Below are 14628 nucleotides of genomic sequence, written 5' to 3' on the forward strand. Positions count from 1 at the left end.
TGCTTGCACCTGGGCCCATTAGCTGTCTGATCCGTCTCATTGAGTAGTAGAAAGTGGTGACCCATGTGCTGCACTTTCCACCACCAGTACTTGTTCTACCCATGAGCAGCCTGAAGACCTATCCGGCATCAGATGAAGGCTGACTGTTTTTAGTGATATGCTCCTTAAGGGAGTAAACTACTTTTAAAGTACTGCACCTTTCCACATTAAAACACACAAGGTGCACCAGGTGGTTATAATGACCCTGACCCTCCCACTGAGTGGTCATGTTTTTCTCTTCTGCATCTTTCCTCATTAGAACACAGAAGGTGCACTTGCTGGTTTTAGTGACCCTCCTATTCAGGTTTCCTTCAGAATGGGGAAGGGCTGATATCTATAACAGTGTAACATTCTTTCAATGTACATTGATCACCCAGTGGGCAAAAGTATGTATAAGTGACTCCCCCCTCACCTCCCCAGTATGACGTGTAGCCTGTTTCTGTAAACTATCATGTGACAACTTTTATTAAACCTTAAAGGAAAAAACTCATCAATCATCACCTGGTTGTGCCGCCACTGGATGATGGCAGCGAACTACGTCTGGAGTACTGTAGGCAGAGCAAAGGGTTTGACATGTGGGCGGAGTCAGAGGGCCTAGGAAACTGAGTGGGTGAGGACAGGAAGAGCAGTGCTCATGGGACACTGGCCCAGTAACAGTCAGTAGTGCGCAGTCCCAACACCATAGTCTCTTTGCTGCCATGCGGTATGCACAGTCCAGATTCTTATTGCAGGTGAATCCCTGGCCCTGTATGTGGTCCAGATGAAGGCGGAGCCTGTGTGCTGGCTCTCAAGACTTCCTGTAGCTGCACTTGTTTGTCGCTCGTCTCACTTACGCCGGCCTATGGTGAAGATGGAAGAAAGTCAGATGTGGAAAATGCCATGAAACTATGACGACAAGCAAGTGACCTGATTGTGAATCATTGATCAATGTTAATTATGATTATTGTCTCTTTACTGGACACGTTAGCTGTGTATGGGGAAAGTAGATCGGTTTACCATCAATTTAGGAAGGGATTCTTTACAGTAAGAGTGGTGGAGGACCTACCGCATGAAATACAAAAATGAAAGTTGTTACTATAGGAAATAAAATAAGAAAAAATAAATATATATAAATCACATTCCTGTTATTGGAAAAGTACTTATGTGGTCACTGCTGGTTGTCACTCAGCGCAGGGGGAGGAGACTGACCACCTCTGTGATTACACACATGGCAAAGCTCTCCATCTTGTGCTGTCACTTGTCTTGTAGTGTATTGATGGATTGTGTTCTCTACAGTATGATGGATTGTTAGTCACTTCCCCCAGCAGTGATCAGAATGACCTATTAGGCTATAAAAGCGCCCGGCTCGTAGGCTGATATCTGTTACAAGGACATATCTGTAATGTGAAGGACTGCTTCTGCTATTCAAAGGTGGTGCGCAACCCATCTGCCAATCATTCTCACTTGCAGCAAGTTGTTTCTTAAAACAGCTCAATCTGCACATAGATGAGAGTAATCCATATAGCTGGAATGCTGCACCACGAGTATTAAACCTCCTTATAGGTTTGAGCTCCATAAACATGGGTCTTTTCTTTCTTTTTCTTTCTGTTTGTTTCTTTTTCTTTCTTTCTGTGTTTCTTTCTTTCTGTTTCTTTCTTTCTGTGTTTCTTTTTCTTTCTTTCTGTGTTTCTTTTTCTTTCTTTCTGTGTTTTTCTTTTTCTTTTTTTCTGTGTTTCTTTCTTTTTCTTTCTTTCTGTGTTTCTCTCTTTCTTTCTGTGTTTCTTTCTTTCTTTCTTTGTGTTTCTTTCTTTCTTTCTTTCTTTGTGTTTGTTTCTTTTTCTTTCTTTCTGTTTGTTTCTTTTTCTTTCTTTCTGTTTGTTTCTTTTTCTTTCTTTGTTTGTTTCTTTTTCTTTCTGTTTGTTTCTTTTTCTTTCTTTCTGTTTGTTTCTTTTTCTTTCTTTCTGTTTGTTTCTTTTTCTTTCTTTCTGTTTGTTTCTTTTTCTTTCTTTCTTTCTGTTTGTTTCTTTTTCTTTCTTTCTTTCTTTCTGTTTGTTTCTTTTTCTTTCTTTCTGTTTGTTTCTTTGTTCTTTTTCTTTCAACCTGATCTCCACCAACACACATGAATGGCCTCTCACCAGATGGCAGGCCCCTGGGTGCTTAGAGGCCAACAGAAGCTTGTATCTAATGAATCCAGGCTCAGGTTATCTACAGAATGTTGGTAGTTGTCATCCGTCGGATTCCCCACTTGGATCCAATGATAAAGGATATAACTGAACTTCCAGTTTGTTAAAACAGTAAAATGCCGGCTTGACCAAACCAAATGTTGCAGCTGTGCCCTACATGAGATGTCCTCAGGGGCCACGGGCCCTGGCTTCGAATGAGATCTTTGAACTATATTGGAGGAATATGTGGCTGTGGTCACACCACATCAGTCTCTCCCATATAAGAAGTCATATTACATTGATCAGATAATGAGTTCATCCTAAAAATATAAAACAGCAGCAAGTGCGCAAAATGAATTACTATTCCTATATAGATATATATATATATATATATATCGATATATATATATATATGATCACAGCTAGTATTTATAATGACAAAACATATGATCTCTTGCCAAAATCCAGACGAGGTCTTCCATCCAACTACTGACCAGAGCCAAGCCTGATTAGCTTCCAAAAACAGCAATACTCACAGCAATATAGCCACATGTGAAGTGTTAAAGATCTCCTCTGTTTAATCACACTGGAAATGAATACCATTAATATTTTTATTATATGCCGGTCTCAGTCTAGATTTGCATTTCCCGTATGGTCTGCACTGTAGTATGTTGTTGGGAACACACGGGCACTGCAAGTAGGAATAAAGGAGTTTGGTAATGATGCCATTCCAAATGAGAAGAACGTCGTCTACGTACCTCCTCCATGAGATCAAAGGAACATGTTAATTATATTTTAAAAAATGTTGTAGGGACATAGTTTGTGTGCCAATTGTGCTCCGCCTTATAATAAAAAGCCTATGGGTATAAAATTCATAGCTATAGATGACCCCCCCTTCCTTTCACTGGAGGGTTGTAACAGGACTAGGGAGACCTCAATACCTAAGACTAGATGGATTTATGAATGATGAGTGAAATATAAATTGTTTTATTGATAATAAATCTGATAAGAACTGTTTTTTAATTATCTGATATTCCTCTTTGGTCCACAGCCATTTCTATGGTTGTGTTCCTTGGCTAGTGTCACATTCTTTAAGCTGAGCAAGCTTGGTTCTGGTCAGTACCTGGATGGGAGATCCTGTTCTTGCTTTATATGGATATTGAGAAGATATACATCTTATATATCAGCTGTGGTCACTCTTTTATATATTTAGTATGGCAATAGTCATTTGGATTATTTTTTTTTTTTAGTATGAACTCATCGGCTAATCAGTGTGATATCACGTCACTGGTCTACTAGCTTCAAGTCTTGGGCCATGCTTTCCTGGACTTGTCTTGTTTTTGGAAGCTAAGCAGACTTGTCTCTGGCAAGTACCTGGATGGGATATCCCCCTTCTGGCTTTTGGGAGGATATACAATGTTTCTATGTTTTGTCCTATTTAATACTAGCTGTGGTCACTCTTTTGTGGTTTAGAGGATGAGAATAGGGATTTAGTTTATTGTTCTGTATTTCTAGTATGAGCTCATATCACCTGACGTATAGCTTGATGTCTATGGCTGAGTCTGATTTTGGAAGCTAGGCACCCTTTTCTCTGGTCAGTACCTGGATGGGAGACCCCTTTCTGGCTTCCTATGGATTTGAAATGAGTGTTCTTGATGTCTATACACTGATCCTTGGGCGGTGTCATGTTTTTCAAGCTAAGCAGGCTCATCTTTGGTTCGTATCTGGATGGAAGACCCCCCCCCTCTTGTTTTGGCAGATCCTCCCTTAGGAGGATATACAATGTTCCTGTGTTTTGTCCTATTAAATACACTCTTTTATATATTAAGTATGGGAATAGTCATTTGGATAATTGGTTTGATTTTTTTTAGTATGAACTCATCGGCTAATCAATGTGATATTACGTCATCTGTCTACCAGGTTCATTTTTGGCCATGTTTTCCTGGATATGTCTGGTTTTGGAGGCTATGCAGACTTGTCTCTAGCCAGTACCTGGATGGGATACCCTCCTACTGGCTTTATATGGTTTTTGGGAGGATATACAATGTTTAAGCTCATATCACCTGACAACATGATGTCTCTGGCCACAGTGCTATGGCTGAGTCTGATTTTGGAAGCTAGGCACCCTTTTCTCTGGTCAGTATCTGGACGGGAAACCCCTTTCTGGGCTTTCTATGGATTGGAAATGAGCGGTCTTGATGTCTATAAACCGTTCCTTGGCAGGTGTCATGTTTTGGAAGCTAAGCAGGCTCATCTTTGGTCAGTACCTGGATGGAAGACCCCCCTGGAATACTGGATGCTATTAGCTTTCTATGGATTGTGAGGAGATATACAATGTTTCTATGTTTTGTTATGGATAACAATAGCTGTGGTCACTCTTTTTTACATACATATATTAAGGATGGGAATAATAATTTAGATTATTGTTTTGTATTTGTAGTATAAAGTATTGCCTGATCAGTACTACAAACCTTAGATGCCTGATTGATGTCTGTGGCCCTATTTCCCATCAGCTGTTTGACTTCTAGAAGCTATACTGGCTCATCTCTGGTCAGTACCTGGATGGGAGAACCCCTTCTGGATTTTGGGAGGGTATTCAATGTTTCTATGTTTTGTCAAATACTAGCTGCGATCACTCTTTTATATATACAGTAAACTCTCTGTTATCCACAATTCAACTAACCAGAACTCTCATCTAACCAGAAAAAAAACAAATCCCCTCTGTGTACTCACTGTTCTGCTGATCTGTGGCATGTATTACCATGGAAACCATCGTGTGTCTATTTGTCTTCATTTGTTTTCATGACTGCATTTCAATATTAATATGAAGTCAATACAGAGTTTATGTTGTATGGTATAGTATGGGGTATGGCATTAGTTAGACCTATTTTTAACTATGAAATCCTAGCTGTGGTCACTCTTTTATATATATTAGGGATGGTAATAATAATCCAGTTTATTGTTTTGTATTTTTCGTATGAGCTCATTGTCTGATCAGTGCGATATTACTGATGATCTGACTTAGATTGATATCCAGTCCCTCCCCTGTCACGGCAGAGAGCCGTGACAGGATCGAGAGGTGAGCGAACGCCGGTATGTGTTCGCTCACCTCCCGATCTACTGAGCCGACCTGTGACATTCTCTTTGTCACAGGTCGGCTAGAACTATGAGGTGAGTGGAAAGCACCCCCCTCATAGTTCTCCTTTAATATACTGTATATGTGGCCATAGGGATCAATGTAAGCTGTTGCAGCAGTGATAAATATAGCTTATTGTTTTGTATTTTTAGTATGAGCTCTTTGTCGGATCAGTGGGAAAACACTTCACGCCTGGGTCAGCTCGACATCTGTGTCTTCATTTCTCTGGAGTTGTATGATTTTGGAAGCTAAGCATGCTCAGTTCCACTTAATAATCCAGTTTATTGTTTTGTATTCTTAGTATGAGCTCGTTGTCTGATCAGTGCGATATCACTGCAGCGACGGCTTAGATTGATATCCATGGCCATGTTTCTCAGGAGGTGTCTGGTTCTGGAAGCTAAGCACAATGAGCCCTGGTCACTACCTAGATGGGGAACGCCCCTGAGATCTGGATTTTGGGAGGATATACAATGTTTCTATGTTTTGTCCTATGAAATCCTAGCTGTGGTCACTCTTTTATATATATTAGGGATGGTAATAATAATCTAGATTATTGATTTATATTTTTAGTATGAACACATTGCCTGATCAGTACTTTATCACTGCTGTAACGGCTTACATTGATCCCTATACCAACATTGGTTTGGAAATGTCTGATTTTGGAAACTGATCATGATGAGCCTTGGTCACTACCTGGATGGGAGACACCGCTGTGGCTTTTGGGAGAATATAAAATGTTTCTATGTTTTGTCCTATTAAATCCTGGCTGCGGTCACTCTTTTATATATATTAGGGATGGTAATAGTAATTTAGTATATTGTTTTGTATTTTTAGTATGAGTTCATTGGCTGATCAGAGGGACAAACCTTCCTGTACAGGGGACATTGACGTCTATGGTCAAAAGGGGGCCTGGATCTGAAAGCTAAGCAGGTTTGGTTCTGGTCAGTATTATGATGAGAGATCCGCTTAAGACTTTTGGGAGCATATACAATGTTTCCATCTTTTGTGATATGAAATACTAACTGTTGTCACTCTTTTATATACAGTATATTAAGGATGGGAATAGTCACTGAGTTTATTGTTTTGCATCTTTAGTATGAGCTCGTAGTCTGATCACTGCGCTTTATCACTGCACTTTATCACTGCACTTCTATCACTGCAGCGACAGCTTAGATTGATGTCCATGTCCATGTTTCTCAGGAGGAAGCCAAGCACAATGAACCCTGGTCAGTTCCTGGATGGGAGACCCCCTACAAGGATATACAATGTTTCTATGTTTTGTCCTATGAAATCCTAGCTGTGGTCACTCTTTTATATATATATTAAGGATGGAAATAATAATCTAGTTTATTGTTTTGTATTTTTCGTATGAGCTCGTTGTCTGATCACTCGGCTATAAACCCTCTCATACATGAACCATTGATATCTGTGGCCGTGTTGCTCAGGACGTGTCTGATTCAGGAAGCTAAGCAGGTTTGGCTCTGGTCAGTACCTGGATGGGAGACCACCTACAACGATTTTTGGAGCATATACAATGTTTCTATGTTTTGTCACATGAAATACCAGCTGTGGTCACTATATTATATATATTAAGGGCCTGTGGCTCTTGAGGATGTCTCATGTAGGGCGGAGCTTCGGGGCACCAGTGTCATCACATGACCTGTGTTCATGTGAGCCGAAACATCCGGTGTTAATAAAGTTTTATGAAATCGAGTGTTCAGTGCAGTCTGTACTCTTCTGGTGACAACTGAGGATCGGCATTCCAAGTGGGGAATCCGACGGATGACAACCACTGACATTCTGCGGATAACCTGAACCTGGATTCATTACACACAAGCTTCAATTGGTCTCTAATCACCCAGGTGTGGGGGGAGGGGGAGGGGGTGTGCCATCTGGTGAGCGGCCATTCATATGTGGTGGAGTGGATTTAGGATCAGGAATCAGCACAGTGGTCAGGTAACTGCTGGTGGTGGAGTGGATCTAGGAACAGGAATCAGCACAGCGGTCAGGGGACTGCTGGGGGTGGAGTGGATCTAAGATCAGGAATCAGTACAGCGGTCAGGTGACTGCTGGGGGTGGAGTGGATCTAAGATCAGGAATCAGTACAGCGGTCAGGTGACTGCTGGGGGTGGAGTGGATCTAAGATCAGGAATCAGTACAGCGGTCAGGTGACTGCTGGGGGTGGAGTGGATCTAAGATCAGGAATCAGTACAGCGGTCAGGTGACTGCTGGGGGTGGAGTGGATCTAAGATCAGGAATCAGTACAGCGGTCAGGTGACTGCTGGGGGTGGAGTGGATCTAAGATCAGGAATCAGTACAGCGGTCAGGTGACTGCTGGGGGTGGAGTGGATCTAAGATCAGGAATCAGTACAGCGGTCAGGTGACTGCTGGGGGTGGAGTGGATCTAAGATCAGGAATCAGTACAGCGGTCAGGTGACTGCTGGGGGTGGAGTGGATCTAAGATCAGGAATCAGTACAGCGGTCAGGTGACTGCTGGGGGTGGAGTGGATCTAAGATCAGGAATCAGTACAGCGGTCAGGTGACTGCTGGGGGTGGAGTGGATCTAAGATCAGGAATCAGTACAGCGGTCAGGTGACTGCTGGGGGTGGAGTGGATCTAAGATCAGGAATCAGTACAGCGGTCAGGTGACTGCTGGGGGTGGAGTGGATCTAAGATCAGGAATCAGTACAGCGGTCAGGTGACTGCTGGGGGTGGAGTGGATCTAAGATCAGGAATCAGTACAGCGGTCAGGTGACTGCTGGGGGTGGAGTGGATCTAAGATCAGGAATCAGTACAGCGGTCAGGTGACTGCTGGGGGTGGAGTGGATCTAAGATCAGGAATCAGTACAGCGGTCAGGTGACTGCTGGGGGTGGAGTGGATCTAAGATCAGGAATCAGTACAGCGGTCAGGTGACTGCTGGGGGTGGAGTGGATCTAAGATCAGGAATCAGTACAGCGGTCAGGTGACTGCTGGGGGTGGAGTGGATCTAAGATCAGGAATCAGTACAGCGGTCAGGTGACTGCTGGGGGTGGAGTGGATCTAAGATCAGGAATCAGTACAGCGGTCAGGTGACTGCTGGGGGTGGAGTGGATCTAAGATCAGGAATCAGTACAGCGGTCAGGTGACTGCTGGGGGTGGAGTGGATCTAAGATCAGGAATCAGTACAGCGGTCAGGTGACTGCTGGGGGTGGAGTGGATCTAAGATCAGGAATCAGTACAGCGGTCAGGTGACTGCTGGGGGTGGAGTGGATCTAAGATCAGGAATCAGTACAGCGGTCAGGTGACTGCTGGGGGTGGAGTGGATCTAAGATCAGGAATCAGTACAGCGGTCAGGTGACTGCTGGGGGTGGAGTGGATCTAAGATCAGGAATCAGTACAGCGGTCAGGTGACTGCTGGGGGTGGAGTGGATCTAAGATCAGGAATCAGTACAGCGGTCAGGTGACTGCTGGGGGTGGAGTGGATCTAAGATCAGGAATCAGTACAGCGGTCAGGTGACTGCTGGGGGTGGAGTGGATCTAAGATCAGGAATCAGTACAGCGGTCAGGTGACTGCTGGGGGTGGAGTGGATCTAAGATCAGGAATCAGTACAGCGGTCAGGTGACTGCTGGGGGTGGAGTGGATCTAAGATCAGGAATCAGTACAGCGGTCAGGTGACTGCTGGGGGTGGAGTGGATCTAAGATCAGGAATCAGTACAGCGGTCAGGTGACTGCTGGGGGTGGAGTGGATCTAAGATCAGGAATCAGTACAGCGGTCAGGTGACTGCTGGGGGTGGAGTGGATCTAAGATCAGGAATCAGTACAGCGGTCAGGTGACTGCTGGGGGTGGAGTGGATCTAAGATCAGGAATCAGTACAGCGGTCAGGTGACTGCTGGGGGTGGAGTGGATCTAAGATCAGGAATCAGTACAGCGGTCAGGTGACTGCTGGGGGTGGAGTGGATCTAAGATCAGGAATCAGTACAGCGGTCAGGTGACTGCTGGGGGTGGAGTGGATCTAAGATCAGGAATCAGTACAGCGGTCAGGTGACTGCTGGGGGTGGAGTGGATCTAAGATCAGGAATCAGTACAGCGGTCAGGTGACTGCTGGGGGTGGAGTGGATCTAAGATCAGGAATCAGTACAGCGGTCAGGTGACTGCTGGGGGTGGAGTGGATCTAAGATCAGGAATCAGTACAGCGGTCAGGTGACTGCTGGGGGTGGAGTGGATCTAAGATCAGGAATCAGTACAGCGGTCAGGTGACTGCTGGGGGTGGAGTGGATCTAAGATCAGGAATCAGTACAGCGGTCAGGTGACTGCTGGGGGTGGAGTGGATCTAAGATCAGGAATCAGTACAGCGGTCAGGTGACTGCTGGGGGTGGAGTGGATCTAAGATCAGGAATCAGTACAGCGGTCAGGTGACTGCTGGGGGTGGAGTGGATCTAAGATCAGGAATCAGTACAGCGGTCAGGTGACTGCTGGGGGTGGAGTGGATCTAAGATCAGGAATCAGTACAGCGGTCAGGTGACTGCTGGGGGTGGAGTGGATCTAAGATCAGGAATCAGTACAGCGGTCAGGTGACTGCTGGGGGTGGAGTGGATCTAAGATCAGGAATCAGTACAGCGGTCAGGTGACTGCTGGTGGTGGAGTGGATCTAGGATCAGTGGTCAGGTGACTGAGATCCCCAGAAGAGGTGAGCGGGGTCAGAACAAGGAAAGTGAGTTGGGCTCCTGCTGGCGGCTGACTGTGGACAGCCAGAGGAAGGTAACAGGTTGTATTTGCACGCTTGCTTTATTATAATAATGATATACGTGGGGCCGCTGTACTATGGGATCGGGCTTTATAAACTCCCTGGAGCTCCAGCTGCCTCAGTCATAGTCTACCCCGAAAGATGTGATTGGTCAGTCCGCCCGCCCTGGCCTTGATCTGATTGGCTGGTACTGGACAGCATATACTTACAAATAGCTCTGCTTGAACAGCGGGTGATGGGACTTTTCATTGACATGGTAGAGGGGGAATGGATCAAATCCACCAATGAAATCAACTGAAAGAAAGAAAAGCAAACCAAACAATGGCGCGGGCATGCAGGCGGACAGGAGGGGAGAGCAGAGAGGCGGGGGGGATGGACCGGAATCTGGGTCAATGGAGGGACACGTGACGCTAACTATTGATGTCCCGTCCTGGTGATGGGAGGAGGTCGGGGTATCAGCCGGGGCCCCGGATCTATCACTGCGGAGGCTCCTCCCCCTCTAAGATGGCCACCATACAATCCGATTGTACAATCTCCTTTACCACACCTCAACCATCCATCCAATCAGGCGGGCCCTGACACTGGGGTGTGGCCAGGTATACAGAGGGATATACTCACAGCTGTCCTCCTCCTCGCTGAACACGCTGGTCACATAACAGGCGTAGACAAAGCCGAGGAGCTGGGGAAGAAGAAGAATCGGGAGATTAGACGAGGAGCATCCTTCCATCGGCTCACCGCTCACTGCAAACTCCCATTATACTGAGATGATACACACCAGCTGAAGGGTAGATATCAGGCTTGGAGCATGCTGATAGGAGGAGAGAGCAGAGTGACAGGGAGCATTGTCTTAATAATGAGCTGGTACACATCAGATGAAAGCTAAACTCAGGCTTGTAGCATGGAGGATGACAGGTCCACTTTAAGCCTTCATCCAGCAGGGGGATGCCCTACACAAGAATGACAATATGGGACAGCAGCAGGCGTTCCCGGCACTGGGCTGCGTGTCATATGATGCCAGTGATGTATTGCCGGGCCCGGCACAGCTGGAGGGGAGGATGGCCGGGGATTGGTTCAGGAATGCTCGGTATCAGGGAGACTCCCTGCGGGACATGGAAAGGTCACATGCCTCTGGAAAGGCGCGCATGGGGCAGCACAGCGAGGGGCGGGGCCCAGAGTGCAAAAGTAACATTGTAAATGTGAGTTCTAGAAATAATCTCTGTTATCCTCCTCATCATCCTCCTCATCATCCTCCTCCTCATCCTTCTGAGGAAACGATGTCGAGAACATGAGGACCGCTGACACCGCGAGGAGACCGCCACACACTCTTAAAGGGACAGTCCACCTTAAAGAGATATGGGAGCTCCTCATAATGGGCACAGCAGGTGTACAGACCCGGAACTCAGCACGGGGATGGTGGGAGCTCCTCATAATGGGCACAGCAGGTGTACAGACCCGGAACTCAGCACGGGGATGGTGGGAGCTCCTCATAATGGGCACAGCAGGTGTACAGACCCGGAACTCAGCACGGGGATGGTGGGAGCTCCTCATAATGGGCACAGCAGGTGTACAGACCCGGAACTCAGCACGGGGATGGTGGGAGCTCCTCATAATGGGCACAGCAGGTGTACAGACCCGGAACTCAGCACGGGGATGGTGGGAGCTCCTCATAATGGGCACAGCAGGTGTACAGACCCGGAACTCAGCACGGGGATGGTGGGAGCTCCTCATAATGGGCACAGCAGGTGTACAGACCCGGAACTCAGCACGGGGATGGTGGGAGCTCCTCATAATGGGCACAGCAGGTGTACAGACCCGGAACTCAGCACGGGGATGGTGGGAGCTCCTCATAATGGGCACAGCAGGTGTACAGACCCGGAACTCAGCACGGGGATGGTGGGAGCTCCTCATAATGGGCACAGCAGGTGTACAGACCCGGAACTCAGCACGGGGATGGTGGGAGCTCCTCATAATGGGCACAGCAGGTGTACAGACCCGGAACTCAGCACGGGGATGGTGGGAGCTCCTCATAATGGGCACAGCAGGTGTACAGACCCGGAACTCAGCACGGGGATGGTGGGAGCTCCTCATAATGGGCACAGCAGGTGTACAGACCCGGAACTCAGCACGGGGATGGTGGGAGCTCCTCATAATGGGCACAGCAGGTGTACAGACCCGGAACTCAGCACGGGGATGGTGGGAGCTCCTCATAATGGGCACAGCAGGTGTACAGACCCGGAACTCAGCACGGGGATGGTGGGAGCTCCTCATAATGGGCACAGCAGGTGTACAGACCCGGAACTCAGCACGGGGATGGTGGGAGCTCCTCATAATGGGCACAGCAGGTGTACAGACCCGGAACTCAGCACGGGGATGGTGGGAGCTCCTCATAATGGGCACAGCAGGTGTACAGACCCGGAACTCAGCACGGGGATGGTGGGAGCTCCTCATAATGGGCACAGCAGGTGTACAGACCCGGAACTCAGCACGGGGATGGTGGGAGCTCCTCATAATGGGCACAGCAGGTGTACAGACCCGGAACTCAGCACGGGGATGGTGGGAGCTCCTCATAATGGGCACAGCAGGTGTACAGACCCGGAACTCAGCACGGGGATGGTGGGAGCTCCTCATAATGGGCACAGCAGGTGTACAGACCCGGAACTCAGCACGGGGATGGTGGGAGCTCCTCATAATGGGCACAGCAGGTGTACAGACCCGGAACTCAGCACGGGGATGGTGGGAGCTCCTCATAATGGGCACAGCAGGTGTACAGACCCGGAACTCAGCACGGGGATGGTGGGAGCTCCTCATAATGGGCACAGCAGGTGTACAGACCCGGAACTCAGCACGGGGATGGTGGGAGCTCCTCATAATGGGCACAGCAGGTGTACAGACCCGGAACTCAGCACGGGGATGGTGGGAGCTCCTCATAATGGGGGGGGGGAACCATGGCCACCATTGGGAAGAACATCAATCTTGAACTTACCGCCAACATGATCTGCGTGGCACTGTGTAACACTTCGATGTACTGGTACCCGATGGCACACCCAACCACCGATACGTAAGAGTGGCTCTCCAGGCTGGCCATGCCAGGCACAGGGGCCTCCTTCCTGATACAGCCGGGTCCGTGTTCACTCCACCATGACTGGTGCTCCGACACGTGGAACGTCAGAAGGTCGCTGTCCTGCGAGCAGAAAACACAACCACCATCAATGTACAGATCACACTTCTATATCATTCTCATCTATGACGGGGGGGGAGGAGCTTGTGTGGTGAACAATGTCAATGGCTCTCCTGCAGCTTCTTTGCAGCCACTTCCTGTCTACATGCACTCCAGCGATGGCGGCCATTGCAGTTCTCAGGTTGCGATCACTGATGGTGACAACAGTGCACCATCTCTGTGTAATGTGTGTTAAAAAAAACAGCCATCTGGGAGTCCATGTGACGGGTGACCGCACGGCTGCCCATTGGGAGACGGGGACAGAGCGTTGTCACCCTATACCAGGGATCCTCAGGGATTTCAGTGATCGGATTCACAACTATGTGAAATATTTATACCAAGTGGCAGAACCGGATGTGAAAAGCAGACGCGGCGCAGCGACAGATGGACGTGGAATGTTGGCAAATGGGGTCCTCAGCGATGGAGCAGGCAGGACACGGCTTGGTATGTACATGGAACAGGTGATGACACGTGTGTGTTATATGTATCCAGTAGAGATCAGAGCGGGGGATGGCTGCATGAAGTAATTATCGCTCAGCACGACATGCTTCATCCATTCATAATTAATAAAGGGAAGTCATGTGACCTCCTACAGCACCTTGTGGCGTCTGCATGTACTCTTTATCTTGTCAGTAAAATGCTGGGAGGCCTCCGGAACACGAGGCCTTGACCTTTGCCCTGGGTCAGAGCTGTGGTCATGCCCCCCAACATCCAAATATGCAGTGCCAATATTTGGGGGGGTCATACTGAATTAATTGAACTGTGGTGTCACGGCTCAAGGGGGGGAGCAGAGGTGCCGTTTAGGACATGAAGTGACTTACCTTAGACAGATCGCCCACTTCCAGGTAGAAGCAGATCAGAAATACATTCCAGGTCACCCACACGGCAGCCCAGATGGCGTACTGGAAGCAAGAGAGGGGAGAGAAGAGATTAGCCAGGGTCAGTGTGTATCCGGCACGCTGGTAAATACTTAAAGAGACCCTGTCACCAACTTCTTTTTTTGCAAGGTGCTAGAAATGCGTTTGTATGGTTCCATTGGGCTCAATGGCATTGCTGAACAGTGGGTCGCCATTTTGTTGGTGGGTAAGCTATCCAATTGCAGCAGCAGGCCAATGTTCTGTCTTATTGGGCATAGTAATAGCAGGCAGGGAGGCGGGGCATCCCCATGTGGCATGGCGAAGCAGCCCCCCCCCAACTTCAAAAAGGAGCATGCTTCATTTAAAGGGAAATGCGTTTGTATGGTTCCATTGGGCTCAATGGCATTGCTGTGCGGTGGGCGCCATTTTGTTGGTGGGTAAACCATCCAACTGCAGCAGCAGGCCAATGTTCTGTCCCATTGGCCATAGTAGAAGCAGGCAGGGAAGGGGGG

At 47.8% G+C, this 14628-nt stretch overlaps 1 protein-coding gene across 1 annotated transcript in view; it reads right to left on the minus strand.

The window, feature by feature from the left end:
• Nucleotides 1-847: 847 nt before the first annotated feature.
• NKAIN4 (Na+/K+ transporting ATPase interacting 4) overlaps nucleotides 848-14628 on the minus strand; it is a 31744-nt gene continuing 17963 nt past the window's right edge. The window contains exons 3-7 of the mRNA XM_018559987.1: nucleotides 14081-14161; nucleotides 13026-13223; nucleotides 10661-10721; nucleotides 10252-10336; nucleotides 848-878 (exon numbers count right to left, since the gene is read on the minus strand). Of these exons, the coding sequence (XP_018415489.1) occupies nucleotides 869-878; nucleotides 10252-10336; nucleotides 10661-10721; nucleotides 13026-13223; nucleotides 14081-14161 (435 nt within the window). The 3' untranslated portion in view covers nucleotides 848-868. The remainder of the gene's footprint in view (nucleotides 879-10251; nucleotides 10337-10660; nucleotides 10722-13025; nucleotides 13224-14080; nucleotides 14162-14628) is intronic.

The sequence above is a fragment of the Nanorana parkeri genome, unplaced genomic scaffold (genome assembly GCF_000935625.1).
Source record: "Nanorana parkeri isolate BGI_ZX_2015 unplaced genomic scaffold, ASM93562v1 scaffold17, whole genome shotgun sequence".
NCBI lineage: Eukaryota > Metazoa > Chordata > Amphibia > Anura > Dicroglossidae > Nanorana > Nanorana parkeri.